The sequence below is a fragment of the Enhydra lutris genome, unplaced genomic scaffold (genome assembly GCF_002288905.1).
Source record: "Enhydra lutris kenyoni isolate GAN:26980312 unplaced genomic scaffold, ASM228890v2 scaffoldscaffold61, whole genome shotgun sequence".
Classification (NCBI taxonomy): domain Eukaryota; kingdom Metazoa; phylum Chordata; class Mammalia; order Carnivora; family Mustelidae; genus Enhydra; species Enhydra lutris.
This window is the reverse complement of record NW_019154145.1, coordinates 10,578,309-10,605,771: the sequence shown is the minus strand read 5'-3', so window position 1 is coordinate 10,605,771 and position 27,463 is coordinate 10,578,309. Positions and strand designations below refer to the sequence as shown.

Genomic DNA, 27,463 nt, shown 5'->3' with positions numbered 1-27,463 from the left:
CTGTGCTGACTGCCGGGGCTTTTGGGCCCCCGTCATCCAGCATGTGATGAGGAGCGAGGACGTGCCTGGTCAGCAGAATGGCGGTGGGCCCCAGTCAGAATGTGCAGCGACAGGAAGCACATGTGTCTGCCTTTCACCTGCACCCAGGCCAGCAGGCGTTTCCTGGCCATTGTTCGCGGGGGCTGCCCCCACGCGCTTTCCGCCCACCGGTGGCGCTGGCGCGGGGCCCGCTCTGGCAGCTCTTCCAGGCTGGGCCTCTGCATGCTCCCCGCCCGGCCCCGCAGCCCATCCCCAGAACCACCGGAAGACACAGGAAAGAAGATTCCCTTATGTAAAAATAAACATGGCAGCCCCACCTGTTTTTACACTGGTCTCCCAAGTTCCTTGTTCCTTTTGTTCTCAGCAGCGCTGGGGCCTTCGGACGGTGGCCCCAGGGGAGGCGGCGCAGTGGAATTCATGTACCCTGCGGGGAGCTGGGATGTGGCCACCCCAGGCTCAGAGAGGCGGGAAAGCTGCCCCAAGACTTCTTGGGGGAGAAAATGTGATTCTTGCAGATTTCCTGGATGAAGGGAGACATGTGGGGTCCCCGCTGTGGTGCCATCCAGAGGCTTCCCCAGCTGCCCTTCCTGGCTCGGGGCCCGCCCTGGGAAGCCAGAGGTAGGGCTCGGGATGGCAGCGCCAAGTGTCAGGAGGTAAAGCCAGCACTGGTCTCCGCTCTTTTTAGAAACTCCCGGACGAAACTGCAGCTTCCGAACCCGTGTTTATTTTGTCTTGGCTGCTTATGCCCGGTGTTTTCAGAGAACGCGGGTGAGGGAGTGGTGGACACTGTTAATCATCTCGTTGCTTAAACACTGGTCCAGACTCTGCTCCAGCAGGCCCTGGCGGCAGGTGGGGCCTCCAGGTCTCCGGCTCCGTGGGATGGAGACCGACGTGTGGTGGAGCCTCTGCGCCTCCCGGCCGGGGCGGCCACTGTGCCGTGTGCATAACCGGGCTCTGGTTTTGGTGGGAGTAAAGGGAACGGGAGGTGTCAGGCGCGTTCCGGGGACCCTCGGTGACTCCTCACAAACCCTTTCTCTGTTGTCCCTCCAGTGCGGGTCCTGCCAGCGCGACGGTCCCAGGGGCTGGGCTTTGATGAAGCGGGTGCATTATGTACAGCGTAGAAGACCTCCTGATTTCTCACGGGTACAAGGTGTCACGGAGCGTCCCTGCACCCTCCAGGGATGAGCGTGAGGGCCGCCGGCCAGCCAGGAGCCGCGCCAGAGCTGGCCAGGACCTGCCCAACGGGTGCGACGACGGCCGGGCCGCCCTCCCACGGAGCAAGCCGTCCCAGGGGAAGGGCCACGCAAGCACCTCAGAGAACAGCCACCGCACTCCCAGAGCCCATGGAGAGCCCCAGAGCGCTTCGGCTTCCAGAGCTCCTGAGCTGGGGTAAGAGTCAGCGCGAACCCACCATGTCCTTTTGTCTCGGGGATCTAGCAGTGGATGCAGAAGTCAGGTCCTGAATGCCGTGTGTTTGGCAGGAGCCAGGGAGGGAGAGGGTGAGAGACAAAAACACCTCCTTCTACTGGAGTATGTGGGGTGTTCCAGCAGCATGGAGCGCAGGGCCTGGCCACAGGCCTTCGGTAAATAGTGGTGAGTAAATGAATTCTATCACATGAGACACACGGCATTCTAATCCCCCCTCCATTTGCCCTTAGAAGCCCCTCGGATTGCCTAAGCTACGAATCATGTCAAAACTCCGTAAAAGCTAGTTCCTGTCGGGCGCACATTCCCAATCCATTAGGCTTCCTTATAAATAGGTTTCAATCCTGCGTACGTCGCAGAGTTGAAAGAGTTGTGTCTTCCCCTCTGTGCGTGAAGAAGAAAACCTTTCTTCTTGTATATTCATATAATTCCACTGGCTTCTGACCCATCTTTCCCTCGCGGACACTGGCCCCTCTGTGGGTGTCCCGTCTGAACACAGCTGTATCTGTGGGTGTTTCTTACGACCAAAAGAAGGCGGGTTGGCTGGGAAAGCGGGGCTAAAAGAGAGGGACTCCGGGCAGCTGGCCACAGAGCCAGCATGGGAGAGGAGCCCTGCGACCCCCACGCACACAGTTTCAACCGAGAGGAAACCCGTGTCATCACTTCATAAAAGTGTGTTTGTCTTCAGTGCTGTGTTGGGACCAGGCTCAGCCTGGGGGAGGAGGGCTCTGTGGGGGGCGGAGCGTGTCATGTAATTGTGCATAACCGATGACACAAATGGAAGCAGAGGCTGGTCTTCAAGGGAAACAAATAAACAAAACACCAAGCAAACAAAAAGTGGAGTGAATTCAGTCTCAAGACAATGAACCTACCTTCCATGGTTCAAAGTCACCTTTTCACAGAAGGGATCGTGAAAACGGGAGGGATTTTATTCTTAAAATATAGAGCATTCCAGGAGTGTCTGGGTGGCTCAGTGGGTTGAGCCTTCGGCTTAGGTCATGATCTCAGGGTCCTGGGATCGAGCCCCGCATCGGGCTCTCTGCTCAGCAAGGACCCTGCTTCCCCATCTCTCTCTCTGCCTGCCTCTCTGCCTACTTGTGATCTCTCTCTCTCTCTCTCTCTGTCAAATAAATAAATAAAATCTTAAAAAAAAAATGTGGAGCATTCGGCACCTTGGTTCTCAAGTGAAAGCAGAGACGATCAGTTGCCCTCCTAGTGCCCAGGCTGGTCTGAGCGGCTGATGCTGCCACGTGAGCGCCGTGTCTCCGACCGCTGATGTGGCCAGTTCAGGAGGAAACTGGGATGGAAAGGGACCTGAAGATGTTCTTTTTAACCTTGCCCTTCAGACTCACACTTGTGTCCACTACTGTCTTGGGCTTCAGTCTCCTTTCAACCCCGTGCCCGGAGAAACCTGCCCGCCCTGGATTTGGGGAGAGGCTGCTTACAGATGAGTTGGCGGAGACAGGCAGCCTTAGTTACCACTATGCAGACTTGTGCCAGATTCTGTCCTGCCTTCTGTCTTCTAGCTTTGTGCTGAATGTGTCTGTACCTTCTACCTGGGATTTCAGGGCACTGAGGCTCTCCACTTTGTCAGCCCCTTCCTGTGTATCTGCCAGAGAACTTGTTGCAGCCCTGCACACATAGTGTGTGTAATGTGTGCTCAGGGATTCAGTTCTTTCTGCCACCATTGTAACAACTGTAACAATTCGAGGCGGTGGAATCCCTGCAGAGGGGCTTGGTTGGCTGTGTGGGTCTCCCTCCGACTCGGAGATCAGAGTACGGGTCAGTAAAATCCCCTCTAGAATTCTGGGTGGGCTGTGTGTTTCGCAGCCTTGTCCACAACCTCCTCAGGACTTTCTCGTCCCTCTGTGCTGACAGGCTGTTGAGGACCACCAGTGCTCACAGCCCAGCCTCCAGGCCGGTAGGCATAATGGGACCCATAGGCAGCCTTTCCTTCTGTCCTGAATAAAGTGCTCAGACGGGTAGCTTTTGGTAGCACTGGATGTCTTGACATCCAGTTCTCGACAGATCTGGCCATTTCCGCCCATTTCTGAGGTTGGCTGATTAACTTATGAGATGCAGGGTAGCTTTCAGATGGAAGCTTGCCTTATCCGGTAAAAAGAGAATATGCTTACACGTTTGCAAAACTCCATGCCAGTGCGCAGAGCTCGGAGACCAGCTGCAAGGCTTCCTGGGTTGAATTGAAAAGGTGTTTTCTTTCTTTAGTAGCTTATACAGAGCTGGAAACAGGAGGCAAACAGAAAAGTGAACAGAAAGGTAGGCAGGAGACTTCCTTTTCAGGAAACAACAACAAAAAAAATAATGCCTCGAGAGGAAATAAATAGGTGCTAGCAGTTAAAGCCTGGAAGTTGAAGAAAAAGAAAACCCAACAATACTTTGGCTTATGTGAATTCTGAATCTGGATGAATGAGTGGTACTCTGCCAAGGCCCAGCCTTCGGTCTGGACCAGTGCAGCTGAGGTCTTGCTGCGTGCCTGTCCCACACAGTGATGCTGCGGGGCTGGTCTCCGGGCCTGGAGGGGCCAGTGGGGCCCCCAACCCCAAGCCAGCAGACAAGAAAGCCTCAGGAGGGCCTCCTCTTCTGGCGGTGCCTCTCTCGGGTGAGGTGAGGTTTGCCCTAGAGTGTATCCCCACACCACAGGCCAGTCCTCCGTACCCTAGGGCCTCCCTGGAGAAGAGGGTAGTCAGAGTGGTTGGAAAGGCCACAGGGGCGGAAGAAGGTGCATTTGTTTTATTCTGGTGGGATGGCAAGTTAGCAGTGTCCTTAGTTTATAGCCAAAGGACACGAAGGCCAGCACATGTTGGTGACTCCGTAAGGGCTACTCGGTGCCACAGCGGTTGATGCCTGGCTCAGTCCCCAGGCTCTGGGCTGCCAGGCAGGCTGGAGGCGGCCGCATGGTTAGCAGCGTCGGGCCGGGACAGGCGCTGCCCACGTGAGGCCTGCCCCCATCCAGGAGGGGCGCAGGATTCTGTGAGCCCCTGTCAAAGCTGCCCCAGGGGTGGGCTGTCCTCGCTCGCTTCCTCATCCTCTGCCCTCCCCCCCCCCCCCCCCCCGGCATGTGAGGATGTGCAGTGGCTCTCGGAGCACAGCCGCGTCCCTTTCCTGTCCGGGCAGCTGCCCAAGGAGCGCATGCGGTGGCACCTGGAGGAGATGTGCATGCGCAGGCTGCCGCCCTGTGTGCCTGGTAAGGACGCTATCGTCCGGCGTCGGGGGCGTGCTGGGAAGATCAAGATTGGTGGTCGGCGTGCTGGCACTTCGGTCTTTCTTCAGGAATTAACCTTGTCTTCCAGCAGAGTTCCTTAGGTAAGGGCTGCTTAGATCCAGTTCAATTAAGAAAAAAACAAAACAAACACAGCCCTCACATCTGGAGTCTTGACTCGATTTTCCAACATGCCGTGTGCGTGTTTCCCAGCGCGCTGAAGGGGCTGCTCTCCCGGCTGGCACTGTTCCCAGATCAGGTGACACCGCGCTCCCGGGATGAGAGGAGACTGGCAACTGTGTTGTGTGGGGAGGGAAGGGACCCGCTGGTTCGCCCAGAAACTCTTGTGCTGGGGGTGGAGACAGGACCGAGTCGCTTCTTGTACACAGGTATCCGGATCAGTGAGAAGACAGCAACCGCTTTCCAAAGCTCCATTGGGTGTGTTCTGCGCGTGTCAGGGCTGGTGCGAGCTTTGAAGTCCCTTCGTTGGTCCCTTTTGTCTGCGACATCATCCCCCAGCTCTGGAGCGGCCCACAGGCCTCCTCCTCCAAGCCCCAGACCCTTGTCCTCTTCTGGGCACACTGCCGTGTGCTCCCAGGGCACCAAGCCCTGCCTGGGTGCACCCGGAGCTCCCCTCTCTAGCTCCCACCGGCAGCCCCTCCTGTCAGTTTGAGGACTTCTGCAGCTCCCCCTGGGGTGTTCTGCCAGTGCTGTCTTCTGGTCCCCAGCACTGTCCGCTTCCCAAAAGCTGACACTATCGCGAATTCATCTCTGGTTTTGCTGACTGCTATTAAGGAATTTTGTATTTATTAACACTCAAGAAAAATTTTTAAATAAATCCGATGAAACCTAGTACTTCCGTGCCAAGGTGGTTGTGGAAATGCTGAGTGTTTCGGAACATTGGGATAAGACGGGATGGGAAGTGGAGAAGGTTTTTCCTAGTGAGAGGATCTGGGCGGGGCTGGCTTGGGAAGGTTTCGTTGTGGAAAGAAGGGGCACTGACTTTCCAGGCTGAGCAGCTGAGATGGCAGTTTCTATGGCTTTGTCCACACAACTACCTCCTGGGGGACAAAAGGGAGGAAGGGAAAGGAAGGAACAGACACGGACGTAGCACAACTCCCAAGAGGCTGAATAGCCTTGGCAGGGAAAGTTTCCTTCCTTTGTAGATTCTGCGGGTGTAAGACCCCAACCCACTCCAGTGGTGAGGGACGAACTGCTGTAAGGCTATCATGGGGGAGTCTCGGGAGCACCCGCGGGGAGGAACAATGACAAGCGGGGCCTCACTGATGTGGGCATGAGAAACCTGGGACCCAAGGTTGGTAGTCAGTCGACCTCCCTCGGGGTTTTGAGTTGTTCCCCTGGGGGACTCTTTGCTCTCTGTCGCCCGTTGTCGCCGGGCTTGCATCTCCCCGTGTTTCTGCTCCCAACTCTGCAGAGGAGCCGATTCCTGTCACCGGCAGCCCCTACTCGCCAGGAACTTTGACTCATGGTGACTTACTTCTGCTGTTGCTTCTACACGGTGCTTTAGCTCCAGACGCCGCTCATGCCTCCTGCCCGAGCCTCTTCAATTTTTGAGAGAAGGACTCAGTGGTCAGGCTTGGGCTTTGCTTAGCACGTCTCAGCCCTATCCCATCAGGGGAATGGGGAGCAGGGGCTGGGTAGGGAAGGGAAGGTGGACAGGGAGGAGGGGTGACCGGATGTGGCTATGTGATCTTTACCCACCCTCTATAAAGGGGCTGTGGATGAGGGAGAGGCGTGCTGAGCACGCATCCCGAAACCTGCTCTTTTCACAGGTCGTTCGTTTAGTAACTCCGTATACTTGGCGTTTCCCCCTTAAGTCAGATACTCCGAGCGCTTACCTCGAGGCTAACCACTCCTGAGTGGTCTCGATTAGCAGGCTTAGCAGATGGTGCCACGACGAAGCCAGCTACAGGCTTTGCACCAAAGCTGCTCACATGGTACAGGGAAAGCCTCGTGGGTCCCTTCAGATGTCGCTGCAGGATTGACACGTTCATAGCTGGAAGACCGTGGCTGTCGTCAAACTCCAGATAGCGTTCTGTATACTAGATGAGTTGGTGCTAGAGTTTTAGCATGTCCCCATTTTTGCCATGTAACCGACAACAGATAACTTCTCAAGTGCATCGTGTGTGGCGCCTGTGTCCTCCCCCCGGCAGTCTGGAAGTGGTGCTATTGAAGCTCACGGTTGCATCTGTGTTCAAAGAATAATGAGAAGCACTGTTTAGTTCATCAGTTTGCACAAAGTTGAGCTACTGCTGCACTTCCTGTGTTGTTCCGAGGCTGGCTTGTCAGCACGTGCACACAGCGAGATTAAGGAGAGAACAGAGGAAGCGGGCACAGGGCAAGAGCGAGCTGTTACCTATACGTGGAGGAAACTGCATGCTTAAGATGTAAGTAGCCATTACTGAATAATACTTAGCTACCTTTAAAACATGTAAAAGGCCGTTATCAGGCATTCCCCGTTTCCTTACTATGTTTCCGCTGAAAGACCGTAATCAGAGGAAGCTGTAAAATAACTTAACATAGCAGGAGTTTGGATCTGAAAGTCATACCATAGTAGGTTCTTCTCTGCATGGCCCCAGGAATTCTGGTAAAGCTGTTTGTTAGCTAACCACGAGAATAACTAGCAGTTACATCTGGTCATCAGTGGCAGGCGTCGCTCAGGAGAGGCACACCATCTAGACGGGGCTCTGATGTGGTCGGGCCTCATCTGAGGAGGTTTCCATTTGATCAGCCAACATCCGTTCTCGATAGGGCTAATGGGTGTGGTAAACAGTCACTTCTCAGAGGCCTTTCAAGCTTCTCTCAAGACAGCGCCTGCTCATAATGGTTTTCCAAAAAGGAAGGCCTCAAGTTTAACATCTGTTTCCATGTATCTCTTTTTCTTCACAAAATTGTATTTCCACAGACATTATTTGTCTTTGAGTTGCTTGCTTCATTTCCTAATTATTGGGTGGTGGTATCCTGACCTCTTCACGGAGGAGAGTCCGAATTGTTTGAGCCGAGGAGCTCATGGGCACACATGGAAGATTCTGACCCCCCGTGTTTCCCATCGTGTTTCTGGTAACCCTTCTCGCCAGGTGCCTTGTTCTGGCTGTTAAGCGCTGCCGCCATCCAGACACAACTGCGGCCGGTCCCCCACCACACACCTTCTCACGTGGCTTTCCTGCTACCAGGGCTTCCCGACAAGAAGCAGGTTAGATCCTTTAAACGTGAGACTTCTGGAATATCAGCCATGAGGATGAGGAGGTGCCCCTAGAGCTAATGGGGAGATTCCAACAGCACAGCCTAGAGCTTGACCGACCTGGGTAGCTGGGCCCTCATCAGGAGAATTGAGTTGAGTTCCTTCTTCCACCAAAGAACTGGGTCCGTGAGGGAAGCCAGCAGATACCCAGGTGAGAGGCTCTGGGTGGTGAGGAGATGAAACATGGGTCCAAAACAGAGCCTGGAGCGTGTCTGCAATTCTGGCTCACTTTGTTTCGGAGATGATACCTCTGAGCTCTTGAGGAGGGTCAAAGAGCCTGAGACCAGAGTGGAGTGGATGCACTGACGTGTACTTGTACTTGACGGAGGGCAGTGTCCTCGTCTGTCTACGCAGAGCAGACTCGTTCCTTCGAGCCCCTTCTGGCTCAGGTTGACCTTTCTCAGGGGCTGGCTCCCACACCTGGCACTGCTCTAAGCTTAGCCTCTGAGGCATGGAGAGCGCTCCTTGCATGTCCTTGTGCGTGGTGACAGGGTCATGGGGGAGAAGCCAGAGACTAGGGGTGGTTTTCCTCATTGTTGATGGCGACATTGTGTAGACTGCACTGGTGAAGACGTTTTCACGGTAGAGCTATGTCTTTATTAAAGAGAAAACATGAGGGGTGCCTGGATGGCTCAGTGGGTTAAAGCCTCTGCCTTCGGTTCAGGTCATGATCCCAGGTTCCTGGGATCTAGCCCCGCATTGGGCTCTCTGCTCACCAGGGAGCCTGCTTCCTCCTCTCTCTCTGCCTGCCTCTCTGCCTACTTGTGATCTCTGTCAAATAAATAAAAAAAATTTTTAAAAAAAAAAAAAAAGAGAAAACATGAAAATTCAGTATCTGCCTCACCTGTTGGTGTTACATGCAAAAAAATGGATCAGAGATTGCTGTTCCTGCTTTGTTTTAATAAACTAAATATTGGTTTGTTCTCCACGATCATTGTGGAAGCGGGTGTAGCTTCTTCCTTAGAGACCAGCCGTCCCCGGAGGGGCGGAGTCTTGTTATGACAGTCAGCTTTATCATCATTTCCTGTTATTGTGAAGGCCCATTGATTAGGACTCAAAAAAGACAATACCGATCTAAAATAATCATCACATAAGACAAACACTCAGTTCTCTCTTTCCTTTGTGCCACTCACCTCCTTCCTCGGACGACGTGAGGAAAAGAATTTTCAAAATGATCGTCGCTGCGGAGAATTTATTTTAATTGGGTTAATAATAGTGATACTTGTTTTAAAAAAACTGAGGGCTTATTGTGTTAGACGCTTCACCAAACAGTTTAAATGTATTTTCTCATTAAGCCCTCCCAGGAAACTTAGGAAGGAACTGTTCCCATCCTTTGAGTAGAAATGAAGAATCAGAGACAAAGCGAAGGGAAGTGATGTCGCGGAAGGCACAGGCGGGGAAGCCCGGCGTCCTGACCAGGTGCTCGGGCTCCACTCAGGGCATTGGCACACCCTCCCTGCTGGTGCACGGAGAAGCCCAAAGCCAGCCATGCTCCCTGTAGCCGGGTGTGGGCGCCGCGGCCCTGACCCTCCCTGGGGGCGGACCCGGGTTCGCTGGGCTCCTTCTGGCCTGACCGCAGCTGCCAGCTCCTCTCTGCCCTCTGCTCTGTCGTCTTCCCGAAGCTAGGAAATTGATCAGATGGCGATGAGTAACCGGTAGTAAGTACAGGTAACAATTCTTGTTCAGACTGAATTTTTGCTCGACAGTGATATTGATCCATAATGTGTCCAGAGCCGCCTTATCTTCTCCCATCTTTATGCTGCCCTCCATATGTGAGTCTTAATCTTCTCTTGCCCTCATGTTTCCCCGTTTCCAAAATCCCCTCTTTATTACCCTGGGTGGGCGGGTGGTTTCCACAGTATAGTGCATTGAGTATACCGAGGCACGCTGAGAAATGAAACTGTAGGCTTCCAGGCCCGGAGGGCATCAAGAGCAAATTCCACAGCAGTAGATGGCTGACCGATCACAGAAGCATGTCAGACATCTCGGGGACTGGTGAGTCTGAGTCACTCTGAAGGGATGGCCCGACGCCTCTCCCAGTCTGGATGGAGAGAGCTTTCCCTTCGAGGAGTGGGGGGCTCTTTAAGTGGCCTTTACGCTCAGACTGTGCGTCTGGGTCGGATGGGCCCAGCTGGAATAGGGAGTGGCTTCTGAAGGAATAGCATTGGCTGAGCACCACGACTGTCCCCCACGTCCCGTAGGACGTGACCGGTAGGGTAGCAGGGCGATCAGCAGCACCTGCGTCTGCTAGACTGGCAGGCTTGCCAACTGGAAGAGCTCGCGGGACCCGGAGTCCGCACCGGTGGTACCTGCCACCCTCCACCTGGACCTCCAGCAGGAAGCACAGTTGGCCAGACCCCAGGGGCTGCCCCCCAGGGAACCAGGTTCAGGATCTTGTTCATGGAGGAATATCGACAGTATCGACACAAAGCTCAGCTCTTGTGTGCCTGGATGTTAAGTGGGTTCAGCTCCTGAGGACCTGAGTCCACAGAGAAGATGGTCCCGGAGCGTGTGAAACTGTGGTTCCAAGTCACGTCCCATACTGCCGTTCTGAGGAGGCTTTTTTTTTTTTTTAAAGGAGGACAGTATTGTCTGTTGTGGTTGAAAATGAGTCATGAGTGTACTAATAGAAATGTCTCCTAACTTTTTTCATCGTTAGCTTTTTTTTTTAAAGGTATTAGTAGACTTTTTTTTTTTTAATATTTTATTTATTTATTTAACAGAGAGATCACAAGTAGGGAGACAGACAGGCAGAGAGAGGAGGAAGCAGGCTCCCCGCTGAGCAGAGAGCCTGATGCGGGGCTCGATCCCAGGACCCTGAGATCATGATCTGAGCTGAAGGCAGAGGTTTAACCCACTGAACCCCCCAGGTGCCCCTCATCATTAGCTTTTATATATGAAGTGAATGCGCTTGTCTCTTTTCCTTTGGACATGTTGTTTCTCACGTGTTCACCTTTCAGATACTTTCCAAACAGTTTTTACCCATTGTTTGGCTGACATCAGGTCTCTTCTCTGTGATAAGGTGGGGCTGTTAGCAACTGTAACGTCTGTCTCACCTCTGTCCTGCTTTCCCAGGGGCTCCGTAGAAAGACCCTGCTTGTCTCTTTGAACTTGGCCACACAGTTTATTTGAGTTCTCACATTCCACTTTGTTTTCCTTATCTTTTTTCCCACCCTGTATTAATGTGTTCAGCTTGTTTTTGTAAAACGTCCCATTGTTAACTTTTTTAAGATGTAAATTATTAGCTCTCATTTTTTTAAAAAGAAAAATTTGATCTCATCTCATTTCCTCAAAGGTGTGAGAAAATCTGTTCTTGGCCCTGAAGCCATGCAGAGAATGGACATCAGATATCGAAGCCCGTAGATACCCATGCTTGATAAGTTGTCTGAGGGAGAAACTGACCAGAACTGCTCCTGGGTGGGTGCACTTGAACCGCCAGAGTCAGGCTCATCTTGGGTATAGGGTAGATGTTTGTTAAATAGGCTCTTTAGCATTTTCTATTATCATATTATTAATATTTCCCAGATGCCCTGTATTTACCTTAAATTGGGATTTGGGTGTCTTGTACAAATAGAAAAAAGTTGAATCCAGAATGCTTAGCCATTTTGATTGGTTAGATAGGGCAGTTTTGACAAAGTTAGGGTGATACAACATCCCCTTTTTAGGTGGGGTAGAAAAGGGACTACATAACTCGTGGAGGTAATTATGATCTGTGTTCTTGCCCTATTTATGTCCTCCTTTATTTGTCTTCTGGTCGTGCTCACAGTATGTCCATAGGCAAATAGCACCTTGGGGTCCCGGCCACCTCTTGGCACTTAAGCACCCCACACTTTTACTGAGAAGCCAGATTATCCATTAAGAAAATGAGCGAAAGCCACGCAATGTGGTTTTTCATAAAGTCAGGTGCCCCAGGAAAATGGTCACAGGACTGGAAGGAGTAAGCGCGGTGCTTATTAAAGCCATGTGGTTACAAAGCCCACTCACCAGCTGCTGAAGAACGGGGGGGGGGGGGCAAGAGAGATTCTTCGCTCTCTCTTAATTGGGTCCATGACAATTGTCACTTCTTATTGAGTTTAAGTCTTGCCCTTGGGCTGTGCATAGAGTCTGAGACCCCAGAGTCCGTTCGTCTTCTGCTGTTTCTCAGGACATCCGTGATGGACGGGCAGTCACAGAGGACTTCCTGAGGGAAGGGCCTGCGCCTCCAGAGCTCATGGTGGCGACTTGCTGCCCCGCCCCCCCCAGGTCAGGGCTACGAAAGGAGGGCGGAGGCGATGGCTTCCACCCTGCGAGGTCCCTGTGGAACCTGCCCCAAGAAGGTTCTGCTAAGCATTCAAATCCTAAGGGCTCGGAACAAGATTTCAGTAGCAACAAAAGCAGACAAAGAAGCCGGCCTTCAGCCAGGCCCAGTGTCAGGACAGCCGCCACTCTGTATGAAGAGTCCATGCAGAACTCTTGGGCCGCTCCATGCAAATGCCTTACCCTGAATTGATTTTGCGTATTTTCTACTTCTTCAACCCATAGCTCAGTTTAGCTTTAAGTAGCTGCTGGAGAAGTTATCGGGAATGGGGGTGGGAGCAGGACTTGAGGCAAAAGAAGTAATTCCGAAGTACCATTCCTGCTCCCGCACTTCTGATGGCGTGCCTGGGGACAGCGCGGGTTCCATCAGGGGTCTTAGGGTTTCCCAACACATATTAAAGTCACACGCACGCCACACCATGGTCTCTTACGTGCGCAATAGTGTTCCGTCTAAACAAGCAGAGCATGTAACTTAATTTAAAATATTGCCAAATGGGGGCACCTGGCTGGCTCCCTTGGTGGAACATGCGACTTTTGCTCTCGGGGTCATGAGTTCGAGCCCCATGTGGGGTGTAGAGATTACTTAACGAAATAAAAAATTAAAAAATTAAAATATTCCTAAAAAACACTAACCACCATCTGAGGTTTCAGCGAAATCATCCTTTTGCTGGAGGAGGATCTTGCCTGGAGGTTGGTACCTGCTGAAGTGGGGTGGCTGTGGCCATTTCTTAAAATAAGAGACAGCAGTGACGTTGGCCACACCGGTCGCCTCTCCCTTTCGTGAACACTTTCTCTGTGAGAGGTGATGCTCTCTGACAGCATGGGACCCCCCTCAGGACTTCTTCCACTCTTGGACTGAACCCTCTCAAGGCCTGTGCCTCTCAGCTCAGCGTCTGTAGTGTTCTAAGTCCTCTGTTGTCTTTGCACCAGTCTCCACGGCGTCTTCACTGGGAGTGGGTTCCACCTCCAGAAACCGCTTTCTTTGTTCGTCGATAAAAAGCGACGCCTCACCCGTTCCCGTGTTCTCACAAGACGGCAGTGATTCAGTCCTATCTCCAGGCTCCGCCCCTACTTCTTGTTCTCTTGCAGTTACCGCCCCGTCTGCCCGACTTCTTCCCCCGAAATCTTGAACGCTCAGTTTGTAAACAAGTCTGCAAAGCATAGTAAAGCGAGGTATGCCTGTGTTAACGATGATGATGCTCGTAGATGTGTATTAGTCATTCACCACTCAGGCCCCCGCCGAACAGCAGTCTCTGCCCGCGCGTTGGGAATGGTCCCCCTTCAGCCCGTCCCTGGCAGCTGCTCCCCCACAGCCCCCGCCCAGGCCTTCACCTGCTGTTGCCCAGAACCAGCGGCTCCAGAGCTCCCCACATTCCCACCATCCTCACGCCACTGTCTGTCAGCCGAAAAGTGGGCTGTGTTGTAGGAAGCCTTGGAAACCACAAATGATACCTGAGCACGGGGGGGGGGGGGGGGGGGGGACAGCTAAGCTCACTAGTAACCAAAGAAATGCAAATTAAGACCAACCAGAAGTTATTTCCACTTACCGAATAAGGAAACAATTTAATTTTAATGACCAGAGATGGGAAAGGTTCAGCAGGATAGGCTCTCCTGGTACCACAGAGGGGAGAGTCAGTTGGAACCGTGGATGTAAGGGCAGATTTGACCATATAGATAACATAATGCCCCCAGTCTACTAATTCTTTTTCTCAGGATTTTCTTTTTTTTTTTAATTTATTTATTATTATTTTTTAAATAAACATATAATGTATTTTTATCCCCAGGGGTACAGGTCTGTGAATCGCCAGGTTTACACACTTCACAGCATTCCCCATAGCACATACCCTCCCCAGTGTCCAAAACCCCACCCCCCTCTCTCAACCCCCCTCCCCTCAGCTACCCTCAGTTTGTTTTGTGAGATTAAGAGTCACTTATGGTTTGTCTCCCTCCCAATCCCATCTTGTTTCATTTATTCTTCTCCTACCCCCTTAAGCCCCCATGTTGTATCTCCACTTCCTCATATCAGGGAGATCATATGATAGTTGTCTTTCTCTGATGGACTTATTTCACTAAGCATGATGCCCTCTAGTTCCATCCACGTCGTCGCAAATGGCAAGATTTCATTTCTTTTGATGGCTGCATAGTATTCCATTGTGTATATATACCACATCTTCTTTATCCATTCGTCTGTTGATGGACATCTAGGTACTTTCCATACTTTGGCTATTGTAGACATTGCTGCTATAAACATTCGGGTGCACGTGCCCCTTCGGATCACTACGTTTGTATCTTTAGGGTAAATACCCAGTAGTGCAATTGCTGGGTCATAGGGTAGTTCTATTTTCAACATTTTGAGGAACCTCCATGCTGTTTTCCAGAGTGGTCGCACCAGCTTGCATTCCCACCAACAGTGTAGGAGGGTTCCCCTTTCTCTGCATCCTCGCCAGCATCTGTCATTTTCTCAGGATTTATTCTAAGCTGAGACCTGATTAGTGTTTGTGAACAACAGCATTCCTCAGAGCATTTCAGAATGTCCTCTAGAGAGGCCCAACAGTGGTTAAAGGGATCTGATACAATACTTCATCTGCTAAAATTATGCACTTGAGGAATTTTGCATTACGTTGGAAGAACTGAAACGGAGTGGCTACCTGAATGGGCTTTATTTGGGTCACACCTAACTGTCTTTGAAGCTGTCCCTACTCCTTACAAGCTGTGGAACTTGGGAGAGATGTCGAACCTCTCTGTGCCTCAGTTTCCTTACCTGTAAAAGGGAGAGAGAACAGTGGAAATACAGTTCGTTCGGCATCTTTCGCACAGTGCCTGACACAGCATAAGTGCCCGAGTGCATGTTAGTGTTAAGTTACTTACCTTCTGTGCCTCCGTTTCCTCCTCTGTCCAGTGGGAAGGACAGCAGTTCCTGTCTCAGGGGTGCTGGTGCGTTAATGGACAGAAGGCACTTGGCGTGGACTGAGCACATGGTAACAGCCACGTAGGCGCCCGCGCTGCCTGCACTGTGCGCGCAGGGAAGTGTCTGCGTAAACCAGACCCTAGCAGGAACCAGGGCTCCTCAAAAATCCACATTCTCACCCACATCAAGACTCGATGGTATATATCAAAATAACTTGCTGGGTGGAAGGATGACAAGCAATTTTTGCCTTTTGTACTTTCCTCTGTTTTTCCAAATTTTTGACAACACATGCATATTGCTTTTATAATTTCAAAAACGAACAGCGGTTTTGGAGTTGGATCATTGTCTGTTAATCAGAGCAGTTGCGCGGGCCACGCTGCCTTCAGGCTGGTGGTTTCTCCACAGTTCCGAGAAGCGAGCCTCGCAGCCCCCGGTCACTCGTAGCAGGCGGCGACCATCTCCGCGCCTGGCCACGGTGCTGTGCAGATCTCTTCTTCAGCTGCGTTAGAGCAGTGATTCCGAACTCCAGTGCGTGCTGCAGTCACGTGTGGGGATGCTGCAATGTCATCCCTCTGGCCAGACGGGGGCGCTCCCAAGGAAACTCTGCCATGTGGCCAGGTGATGGGGCCGAGCTGGTAGCAGGCTGGCACCCGCTGCTACCATCTCCTACCTGCCCAGGGCTCCTGCCCCACGGACAGAGCCCCCCTCCTCCTGGTGCATCTCCAGGTCGCACGAGCAGTGTTTCCCACATCACCTGTGGGCACCAGACCCTGAACAGACCTCCCGAATGGGAACTTTTTACCTGAGAGACTTGGTAACGCATGTGTTTAACGAGACCTGGGGGCTTCCTGCTACCAAGGAAGTTACGGGAACTCTGTTGAAGCCGTGGTTCTCTCTCAAACTGCACACTGGGAGTGTGGGGTGCCTGGAGAGACCCCACTGCCATGTCTGCCTCCCGCCTCTCGGACTCTGACGTGATGAAGCGGGGCTATGTGTGGGCCTCAGGACTTGGGAAGTCCCTCTGGATTCTAACGTGCAGTCATGGTTCACAGTGACTGGCTGTGATGGTTCTCAGAGTGGGGTGCCTGGGACACCATCGCTTGGCAAGGTGTTAGAATTACAGTTCTGCGGAGTCCCGCCCGGAACTGCTGAATCGGAAACTGGGAATGGGACCCGGCAGTATGGGCCTGAGCAACCCTTTCTCATGATTCCTGCCCACACTGCAGTTAAGAACCACTGCCCTAGGGTAGGGCTCTGAGAAGCAGGTTCCCAGATGGACTCCCAGGAGAGCTCAGTGGTCAGGATGCAGCAGGGAGGGGACTCCCGGTGGCCCGTGAGCACACTTGGAGGAATACCGCTCTCCAGCTGACCCTTGTTCCCTTAGGCACTTAAAAGTTCCAAGAGCTGGGGCGCCTGGGTGGCTCAGTGGGTTAAAGCCTCTGCCTTCGGCTCAGGTCATGATCCCAGGGTCCTGGGATCGAGCCCTGCATCGGGCTCTCTGCTCAGCAGGGAGCCTGCTTCCTCCTCTCTCTCTGCCTGTCTCTCTACCTACTTGTGATCTCTATCTGTCAAATGAATAAATAAAAAAATCTTTAAAATAAATAAATAAAGTGGCAGTGTCCACTCTGGAAACCCCAAATTTAAAAAAAAAAAAAAAAAGAGTTCCAAGAGCCTTGACCTCTCAAGTACCACCAACGTCCTGATGTTTTTGTGGGCAGCCTGTTGCTGCCACTCCTAGGCCCCTGGTGGCAAAACTCATGGCTGCCTTCCAGCCGTAATTAGTGGGCCATGTTCTCCTTAAAGTCCGTAAGTACTCTGCTTGGGAAGATATTTTGCAGAAGTACTGACCTGAGTTTGACTTGGAACACCAGTCACAGAAGCAGAGAAGGACATGTTTGTTCTGTGTGGTTCCTCCCCAGGTATAACTTCCGTGCCTCTTTGTTTTGTAGGTTTTATCATCAGCCCGTGCTAAGGTGGTCCTCTCAGCCCCAGCCTGCTCCCGACCACACCCACCGGAGAAGAAGAGGAGAGGAGGTCAGTGGCGTGCTGGGGCCAAGGGACCAAGAAGATCTGGAGGACAGAGGAATGGCCCAAGCGCACAGTCTGCCTGTCCACATGAGGGAGAGTCCATGGGAAGTTGGAGGAAGGACAGAGAATGTGATGAAGAAGACAGTTTGGGAAGAAGAGCTAAGAATGGCGGGACCTGCCAAGTGGCAGAATATCAGCCTTGAGAGCTGGAATCAGCCAAGGAAATTAGGGCGGCAGATGTCTGATGGTGATGGGGAGAAATTGTTTCAAGATCTGTACCCATTCATGCAAGGAGAGCGAGCACTAAATTCCCAAAGCAAAGGGAAATCCCAGTCCTTGCCCAGGGTTCTTTTGCCCGAGAGCCTGAGTTGCATGGACATTCCCATTCCGTTAAACGATGGACATTTTCCAGGTGTTCCTAAAATGCCATTTTATCCCCCAAATTGTGCACCAAATTTGGAATCCACAAGGAACCCCGAGAAGAGCGCCTCCTCGGCCCCTTTACCCCGGCCTAAGTTCGGGCGACCCCTCAAGCCCCCATCTTACGACACTCACCAGCACACCCGGTTGGCAGTGGAGAAGAGCGACTCTCCGGACAGTCAGCAGGCAGACCTGTGCATCTCCTACTTGAGCAGGACTCACGAGCCCCGGCTGGAGCCGTGTGCGTCCGACTCTGGCTTGGAGCCGCCCGTGTACGTGCCTCCGCCGTCGTACCGGTCACCGCCCCAGCACATCTCCAACCCTTATGGGGACGATCCAGCCCCCCGGCCCGTGTGTGGTGGTCCCCGTCAGCAGCTGGCCCCGATGGAACTGGCCGGCTCTGGTTGTCGGGTTCCTCCCAGTCCCCCACGAGCCGGGAGCACGTATGGGGTGAGCCCACGCTCGCCTCGCAGCTCCCCTCGGCAGCCCTGGCCCACCACCGCTTACGACAGCTCTGTTCTCTACATTCCCTTCGACGACCCGCGGATCCGACATTTTAAACTCGCCCACCCCCAGGGTTTCTGTCAGGAAACAAAGGTTGAGGAGAAGTCCTACAACTGCAGTCCCAGCGCCGTCCCCACACCTGCGCCCGGACGCAGTCACCACGATGGTGCCACCCTGAGCTCAGAGATGGTGACGACCCTGCCAGGCAGCATCAGCAGCTCCATCACCACCGAGCCCAGTCCCCAGCGGCCGTGGGGCCGGCTCTCCAGGGATGTGGAGAACGGCGGCTTTCCTGACCACAGAGACCACGGCGCCACGAGAGGACGGTGGCCTGCTGTGGGCCGCGGCCAGCATGGACACACAGAAGGCCCAGCCTCCTCCCCAAGCCCACAGGGCGAGAGTACCTGGGAAACTCGGACCAAGCTCAAGAAGTTTGAAACTGGGATTCAGACCAAGAAAAGTTCAAAGAAAAAAATGAATGAGACGATATTTTGTTTGGTTTCCATCCCAGTTAAATCCGAATCACATCTGCCAGATACAGATACGAACAACAATGACTTAAAACAGAGCACCGAGAAAAAGAATGGGCTTGATAAGAGCACGGCTTTGCAAGAACAGAGTCTGCTGAGCCTGTCTTCCACCGACCTGGAGCTGCAGGCTCTCACAGGAAGCATGGCTGGGAGAACAGAGTTCCAGAAACAAGATCTGGGGGAACCAGAAGAAGGCAAACAAACAGATGACCTCAGATTCATTCCCCCTGCAAAACACAGAGAGCTCAAGTATTCTGGCTCATGGCCAGGGCACCAGTACCGAGATCAGCAAACACAAACCACTTTCACTGAGGACTCCAAGAGCCCATGGCACCCCCCCACCGAGAAGCCGGGAGGGTCCCCCAAAGCCGTACTGACTCCCAGATTTTCAGACCCCATGGCCTCTGACGCTCACGTGCCCGTGGCATTAGCTTCCAGGGACCAGAACCAGGGGCCAAAGGCCCCTCCCCTCAAAGGTCAGATGTCCCTGAGCCCCTCCAGCAACAGCGCTTTCTCGAGAACTATGTCCTGCACACACCAGGCACCTGTTCTGAAAGCAGTGCCGGGTCAGGCCGACGTGGACGGCCGCGGCCGCGGCCCCAGCCCCAGGCCCCAGGGCGAGGTGGTGAAGGGGGAGACCACCGGCCCCTACAACAGCAAGCAGCCTTTCGGGCAGTTTCTCCTGAAGCCGGTTAGCCGGCGGCCCTGGGACTTGATCAGCCAGCTAGAAAGTTTTAACAAGGAGCTTCAGGAGGAGGAGGACAGTGGTCAGAGCAGCAGTGACAGTCGCAGTGAGGACAGTGACACAGAGTGGCCGTGCGAAGTCCACGCTGATGTCCTGGGCAAGACCTGGGGCTTCGGTGAAGACAGCCGGGCCTGGAGAGCTGAGGAGCCCCGAAGGAGGCCGGTGCTGGACGAGCCCGGGGCCCGGCCGGGGAGAGTGAAGAGTAAGTCTGAGAGCTGGAGTGACGAGCAGAAGCCCAGCTGGTCCCCGGCCCCGCCTCTGTCCCCGGGCCCCACGACAGTGGGCGGCGGCAGGGGTGCAGCCTCGCTGTGGGTGCACAGAAGCCTGGGCGCAGAGGAGGGACACCAGGAGGCTGAGCCCAGAGCGTACAAGCTGGCGGACAGCCCGGGTCCGCTGCACAGAGGGACATCTAGGTCGAGTGACACAAAACCAGTGCCCTCGTCGGATCCAGCTGAACTGCGGCCACCCCAGGGAGGTGAGGAGCTGCCAGCCGTTTCCATCTCCGCGGAGCTGAGCGCAGCAGCCCCTCGGAAGGCGGGGGCCGGAGCGGGGCGGAGCCCGCCGCCGCAGCTCTCTCTTGCCAGCAAACCCCGAGGACTCTCCGCGCCGGACTTGAGGTCCGTGGGGCTGCCGCCCGCACGAGAGCAGAGTGCCCAGAAATTAGATGGGTTTTTAGGGGAACCGAGTGCAATAGAAATCCCCCCAAATGAGCCCCTTCAAGCGAGGGCTGCAAGGATCCTAGGCATTGAGGTGGCCGTGGAGTCCCTGCTGCCAGGCACCAGAACGGGACAGAACCAGCACCCTGAGCCTGACGGGAGTGCCCTCGGGCCGGAGGCCCCCAGGGAGGAGTCTGTGTCCAGCTCAGTCCCGCCGGATGACCCCAGCTCAGTCCCGCCGGATGACCCCCCGCTGTCCACTGATGCCTTTTATGGCAGGAGAAAGTGCGGCTGGACCAAAAGCCCTCTCTTTGTGGGGGAGAGGGACAGTGACCGTTGGGCTCCCCTGGCCACTGAGCACTCCAATGTGGACGGGACCATTCCCAGCGAGGCCCCCAGCCCGGAGCCTCAGCCCAGCCCCCAGGAGTCCCAGCCCTTCAATCACAAGGATGTGGGGACAAAACCACCCTTCAGGTCCACGCTGTTCCATTTTATAGAAAGGACCCCAAGTGTGCCGGGCTCCGAAAAGCGGCTCAGAAGCACTTCCAAAGTGATCGAAAGTTTACAAGAGAAACTGGCCTCCCCCCCGAGGAGGGCAGACCCTGACCGCTTGATGAGGATGAAGGAGGTGAACTCCGTGTCTCGGATGAGACTCCTGAGTTCACGGAGCGCGGACTCCGTGGATGACGCTGAGGACCTAAAGGCCGAGAGGGGCCCCGGGGTGCCGCCCGGAGGCCCGGTGTCTCTGAAGCCCGGGAACAGCCCCCCTGTGTCCAGTGGCGGCTCCCCGCTGGAAGAAGACGGGCATCCATCGGCACAGAGGGAGGAGAAGGACGTCCTGCAGGACTTCTGGTGCCCAGGTGAGGGGTCAGGCGAGCCGGCGGGTGTGCAGAAAACCGGAGGTTGGTGGGTGATGAAAATCCCAAGATTGTCAGTTATTGCTGTACCAAAAGAGTCTTCCTTTTATTTTACAAAGAATTATCCAGAAGCTTTGCTTAAGAATCAAGATCCTGTGCATATTGTGAAGGATTATATCTTTGTGGAAATGACCTATGCAAACAAGTATAGACAGCTACCTACAGAAACAAATTTTGGGCCCCTTACTGTGGAGAGGGAAATCAGTAGAGCGTTCCCGCTTTGGTCGGACCTTGACGAACCTTGTAGGAGGCCGTCCTGTGGGTAGTCTGCGCTCTCGCCCCAAACAAGCCTTCACCCAGGCCACCGGCACTCTCTTTATTCACCTGATTAAGAAAGACGTACCGAGATAACAACGTGAACTACGCAGCCTGTGATGCCGGGTCTTACCGCGCACCTTCCAAAACCCTTTGTCCCACACTTTTATCTGTTTTTGCTACCGTACCTTTTTTGAAACTTGAAAAAGGTTTAGTAGATAAAAGGAGAAGTTTGCACTTTCTCAACACTCTACCCTAAAAGGTTCACCCACCAGCTCTGTCCCAGGAGGCCCCCTAAGGTCTGAGTGCTAAAGCCCAGGACAGAGGGTTTTGGCCTTTGGGCCTCTCCCTCCTATCACCTTAACGCCTTCAGAGCTGCTCCAGGTCAAAGCACAAGGTGGGTTCCTGGTGACAGCAACAGGGATTTCCCCCAAACGCAGTCTCACCCTCTCAGTGCTGCCACAAACAGGCATCTCTGTTTCTAGCATTTTCTTCAGGGGCCGGGGAATCAGCAATGATGTACTCTAGAACTAATTCTAGAACTCTAGAAGAGCGGAGGGACATGTCAAAAGGCCTGATTGTAAACTGCAGACAGGAAGGGACCTTGACTCATTCATTCAGACCTTTTTACAGTAAGGGGAGACTGTGCCCTTGTGTGTGTGACCTTGCTGACCCAGAGCCCCGGGCCCCTGTCCTGAGCCAGGCCCTCTGGTCTCTCACTGTGGGGTTGGGCACCACCCCTCCCCTTCTCTCTTTCCTACTTTGAAATCCAAGGATTTAAACTGGATTCCTTGTTTCAGCTAGAAATGTCCAGAGTTTTTGTTCCACAGAACTTGCCCATGGCACTTTCTACATTTTCCCACAAATACAGTATGATTGTTAGGAGCGTTAGTGAGTGCTGTTCGGTTGCTTCCACAAAATACATGTTGGAAATAACCCATTTGTCGGGGCCCTCTTTGGTCATCCGACTGGACCAGTTTGGTCTTTGCCAAGAAAGACAACAGTAAGGATGTGCAACTCTTGCCCCAGTGATGGAAGAAGGTGTTACGTGGCCCATTTTTTGAGTTGTTGGGATTTATCGGGTTTCTGCCCAGTTCCTCTCCTGCTCCCTCCTTCCCCACCCGAAATATGCTCACGTGCTTTTAAGCATGAGTTAAATGAGTTTCTCCCTCAGTCCTGCCTCATCCTAAGAACTGTAAGGATTTTAAAACAAGACAAATCCTGTTACAATAATAAACGCCAGTTTGTCCAGGTTTCTGTGTCTTGTACACGGCCCACATATTTCAGGGAGGATTTTATAACACAAAACGGCTAGTTCAGTGAGGCACTCCCTCCCGTTTCAGCTTGATCATTTGGCATGCGAATGAGGGTGGGACAGGTATCTGAAAACACGTAGATAATGCCAGTTTTTATGTTGGCCAGCCCTTAGAAACAGCTCTGCGAGAACTTTTTTTTTTTAAACAATAGTTACTGACAATCACTAGAATTTTTTTCCCCTCTCCATTTGATGCATTTCTTAGTACATAATAAAATGACCACAGATCTAAAAGCAGAGAGCTCCTGGGGTGTCACACTGCTCTCTCTGGCATGATTAAATAATTATATAGCAGGACCCCATGAGGTTTCGTCCATGCGCCGGGGCTCAGATGAACCTCCATGGCCCCTCACATGACAGTCACCAGGCCTGTTCAAACTCATTCTGAGAGGAATGCAGATCATATAATCGAGATGGTTGAACTTGGAGACACGTTACCTTTTTCCCTCATTGTTGCTTCGCAAGTTAATATAAAGTCTCATTGCTTTTTTTGCTGATAAACTCTTGGGTTTTGTTTTCCCCTTGGTATATTTTATCGTTCTACACACAGGAATCGTCATCTCAGTGCCCGTCCCACCCCTGTTCCCACCATCCCAGTGGGTAGGAGCCCTTTCACCGTGCCCGAATTCACAGCCCACTCAGATTCAGAGTTTGTTCTAGAACTTTAAAGATTTTTTGTATTTATGTATTTGACAGAGATCACAAGTAGGCAGAGAGGCAGCAGAGAGAGAGGAGGAAGCAGGCTCCCTGCTGAGCAGAGAGCCCGACGTAGGGCTCGATTCCAGGACCCTGGAATCATGGCCCGAGCCAAAGGCAGAGGCTTTAACCCACTGAGCCACCCAGGCGCCCCTGTTCTGGAATTTTAAAATAAGTTTATGTCACGGATATCTGTGATGTTCCCCTGCCCAGCGTACACACATGCGCACTTCTAGAACTTCGTGATCTGTGTGGTGTCGTAGTACCCATTATATCACAAAGTACCTTTATTGCAATTTAAAGGTGGTCCTTTCAGGGCGCCTGGGTGGCTCAGTGGGTTAAAGCTCTGCCTTCTGCTCAGGTCATGATCCCAGGGTCCTGGGATTGAGCCCCACATCAGGCTCTCTACTCAGCGAGGCTGAGGCTACAGCAGGCTACAAGTATAAACTACACACCAGGGTTCAAAGACTTAGTCTAAACATTTTTGGGGGGGTTCTCAATTTTTATATTGGTTACCTGTTGAAATGATAATAATTTGGGTCTCTTTGGCAAAATAAGATATATTATTGAAGTTAATTGTACCTGTTCCCTTTTATTTGCTTTAACACAACTTCTAGAAAAATTTAACATGAGGTTATGAGCCCGCATCCTCCCGGATCTGCAGAAGGAGTCTGTTGTCCTCCAGAGCTCTTCCCCGGCTGCCTGGCTTGGGCGGCGAGCTTCGGCAGCGGGGCCCTGGGGTGCAGGCCTGTTGTGTGGCGGTGTCTCCCTCTGCCCGGTGGAAGTGGGTGGTCCCGTGCCCTATATACGGACCCAGAGGTTCCCTAGATGCTCAACCCCTTCCCTGCCTCTGGCCTCCGAAAATGCGCCCCACCCACCGTGTCCTCCGTTAGGACCGCCCACCCCATTTTCCGGGAGAAAAAAGGGGTTTTTGCTCCAAGTGGGTCACCCTCGGAATCCGCAACCGGGAGGCTGACGGAGCACAGAGATGCGGGCCCAGCTGTCCGAAGCCTCTGCCAAGTGTCAGAGATGTGAAGGAACAGACCCGCCCGCACCCCGCCCGCTTGTGGCTGCGCGGGCCCCTGGGGCAGCAGGTGGTGTTGGAGGCGGAGCGGGCGGCTTCCCGCACCGCATCCGCCTGGGTTCTCCCGCATCCGTCTGGGTTCTCCCGCCCGACTCTGCGCTGTCCCCACGGCCTTCGTTGTCACGGTCGCAGAGGGATCGTAGCCGGGGTGTGGCGGAGTTGAGACGGTGTGAGGAGGCGCGGCAGAGTGTCTGGCTGCTGGAGAAATTGGAAAGGATCTCGATGGCTTTCTTCAGGGCCGGTGGCCCAGACAGATCAGAGCAGAGACTGTTTGCAGTAGTGTTTGTAACTGCCAAGTTCTGCCAGTCCTTCTAGGTTTTGTTACGTGTCTTAAACAGTCAGGACGCCTTTGATCTGCTGTGGTGGGAAATTCTGGCTGTAGGAGGCCCACAGGTGAGCTGGAGGCTGACCCGGGTCCCCGAGATCTGTGAGTCCGGAGGGAGTCGGATGAGGAGGCCGCAGCCCTCCGACTGCATGACCTTGTGTATGGGGTCCCATTTTGGAAACCCCGCTCACGTGGGCCCAGGTTGGGATTTTCCAGGGTGGGCTGTGGTGGTCCAGGCTCCTACACCTGGGTATGTGGGAAGGCCTAGAAGAGGGTGTCACCAGTCATGAGTCCATCTGAGGCCTGTCTGCTGGCTGGTGGTGGCCGGGGATCCGAGGCTTCTCGCTGTCGGCCAGGCAGTCAGGATTTCAGGGTCCCCAAGCTTGCATTTGATTAGAAAGATGCTTTTTTTTTTTTTTTTTTAGATTTTATTTACTTATTTGAGAGAGAGCACAAGCAGTGGGGGGAGGGTTAGATGGAAAGGAAGAAGCAGACTCCCGGCTGAGCAGGGAACCCAATGTGGGTCTCCCTCCAGCGACCCTGGGATCATGACCTGAGCCGAAGGCAGACGCTTTACCAACTGAGCCACCCAGGTGCCCCACAAGGATGCATTTTTTTAAAGCAAGATTTCATTAGAGTTGGAATTTACAAAAAGAGAGAGAAAGAAAGAGAAGAAAGAAAAGAAAGAAAAAGAAAAAACTCCTGAGTGTCAGCCAGACGTAGCCCCGCAGGTTTACCAGTGTTGTGTTTCAAGTTCCCGATGTCCTCCTGTTCCACTGTGGACAACAGGAAAGGACTTTCAAAAATTAAGCAACTCCCATGTTTCCATCTGTAATTACATAATGATCACACGTGTCCTTTTAAAATAGTCTTTTAATGATAGTTTCTTACTCCTCAGTGAAATCAATGTTGTTTAAATATCTAAGCATTCACTTTACACTTGTGGATTTTTTGTTCCCTCAACATACTTACTTGTGGTCTGAGGATTAAACAGAAAACACACTAATTGAATATATCACTAATATTTTATTTTTGCCTTTTTTTTTTTTTTTTTTTTTTTTTTTTTGCTTTTGCTTTTTCAGATTCCTATGACCCTAGCAGAGTGGAGAGGGTGTAAGGAGATGCCAGTGAAGCCCGAGATTGCTAGAGTTTCCTCGCGGGGTGTCATCTGGCCTGCCGGCCCAGCTCGCCCCCGTGTCGGCTGGAGCCTGCTGGCCTATAGTATGCGGTCACAGCCTCTCCCACTGCCACCAAGAAACTCCTCGTCCCTCCAGAGTCACTTTGTGGAAATAAAGCAGTAGTCCGTTGAAACCATCTGTTTTCATAATATGAAGAGTTAATACCTATATTTAGAAAGGAGCCACATAAACTCTCCGTAATGATGGACTTCGCCAAGCTGGTAAATAGTTTGGTGTTAATCTGGTTCTATGTGAAAATTCAGACATGAATGATTTTGAAAGGACTGTGAATGTCATAAATTCCCCTCTGCATCTCTACGGCCTGTCATCCCTGCTCGCACTAAGGAGTTTGGGACTTGGGCCAGCTGCCTGGCGTTCCAGCACTTTGAGTTGAGGGGAAATGGATGAATATATACGACCCGTTTCTAATCAGTCTAGCCTTCTGCTGCTGCAAGTAACTCTATTTATAAGTAACTTGCCATCAGAGAATAAAAGCAATATCTTTTTAAGTTCCTAAAAGATTAAAACGTGTACCATAATGTACTCAGAGTATTATTTATCTGGCGATGAAATACTTTGATCATTTGCAAACATGCCATCGTCTGCTTTGCCCTCAGTATTATCTATTTTTATGTTCTGTATGGATGTTTAGAAATTCTTTATATGAAAAATAATTGCTGGTTTAAAAAAGACCATTTTAACAAAGTAACTATATTTCTTTTTACAAAAAAATGCTATTTTTCTATGATGTAAACAATTGTGAGGTGGCAGATTTTTAAGGAAGTATTATTTTATTTAAGAGTCTGTATTCCTTTGTGTGAGAGGAGCCCAGAAGGGGTTCATGTCTGTTTTAAAGCACACATCCCTTACCCCTTCACAGCCCAGCTCCTTTTCTTTTGTCTTAGAAAGAGATGTCCATATAGACATTTTACAGGGTTAACAAAATGAACAAAGATGCTTTTGCAAATGTAGCTGTAAGGTGATATTTGAAAATAACTTGCTCAAAACCAGCCAACACCCTTACAACTATTTTTGCTGCCATATCCACTAGAATTACCAAAAAACATAGCTTCATCTTGGAATGTCTGTGGGGCTCTCCCCTGAGACTAGACTTTCCTCCTCCCCCCACCCCCTGCCCCATTACCATGTATTGTATTTTTGTCTAGAATGATCCTTAATTATTAGTCTCTGCATATTTTTTAAAAGCGCCAGAGACATTATATATATGCCAGTACAAAATTACTATGAGGCCTATGTATTCAACTGTGTTTACTGTTGCCGTAGCCTGCACAGATGACGCATTTTTATGCGTTTGCCCCTTCTTTCCAAGTAAGGTGTCTTGTTAGCTAACACTTCCTGAACGGTTTCTTGTTGCTTTCCTTCCTCCTTCCCTCGCTTTTCTTTCCTTCCCTCTTATTCTCTCTCCCTGTTTCTTTCTCTCTCTTTTTCTTTGAGAAACCACCTTATCTATTTTTAGGCGTTTCAGATTCCTAAAATGTGAACTGTTGGGTGGTCCGCAGTTTGGCCCGCAAAACAACTCTGACTGGCCTGTTTTTATCTGTACCATATGACTTTATTTCATAAGAACTTCATGTCTTTGGACTGTAATAAACTACACAGAATCGAAGTCATACTGAACAGTCATTTCAAATACACTTAC

At 52.1% G+C, this 27,463-nt stretch overlaps 1 protein-coding gene across 1 annotated transcript; it reads left to right on the top strand.

The window, feature by feature from the left end:
• Positions 1–1,124: 1,124 nt before the first annotated feature.
• LOC111158641 (junctional cadherin 5 associated) lies at positions 1,125–27,208 on the top strand. The gene is made up of 3 exons (XM_022520810.1): positions 1,125–1,428; positions 17,100–20,893; positions 25,708–27,208. The coding sequence occupies exons 1-3, from the start codon at positions 1,148–1,150 to the stop codon at positions 25,740–25,742; spliced, it is 4,110 nt and encodes a 1,369-aa protein (XP_022376518.1). The 5' UTR covers positions 1,125–1,147; the 3' UTR covers positions 25,743–27,208.
• Positions 27,209–27,463: the final 255 nt, after the last annotated feature.

What these genes read in the sequence shown, in the direction of transcription:
- LOC111158641 (XM_022520810.1), top strand. Translation starts at nt 1,148, where the DNA reads ATGTACAGCGTAGAAGACCTCCTGATTTCTCACGGGTACAAGGTGTCA. An exon ending in TCCAGAGCTCCTGAGCTGGG is followed by an intron (nt 1,429 to 17,099) that starts GTAAGAGTCAGC and finishes TTTGTTTTGTAG; the next exon opens with GTTTTATCATCAGCCCGTGC. An exon ending in GCAGGACTTCTGGTGCCCAG is followed by an intron (nt 20,894 to 25,707) that starts GTGAGGGGTCAG and finishes TTGCTTTTTCAG; the next exon opens with ATTCCTATGACCCTAGCAGA.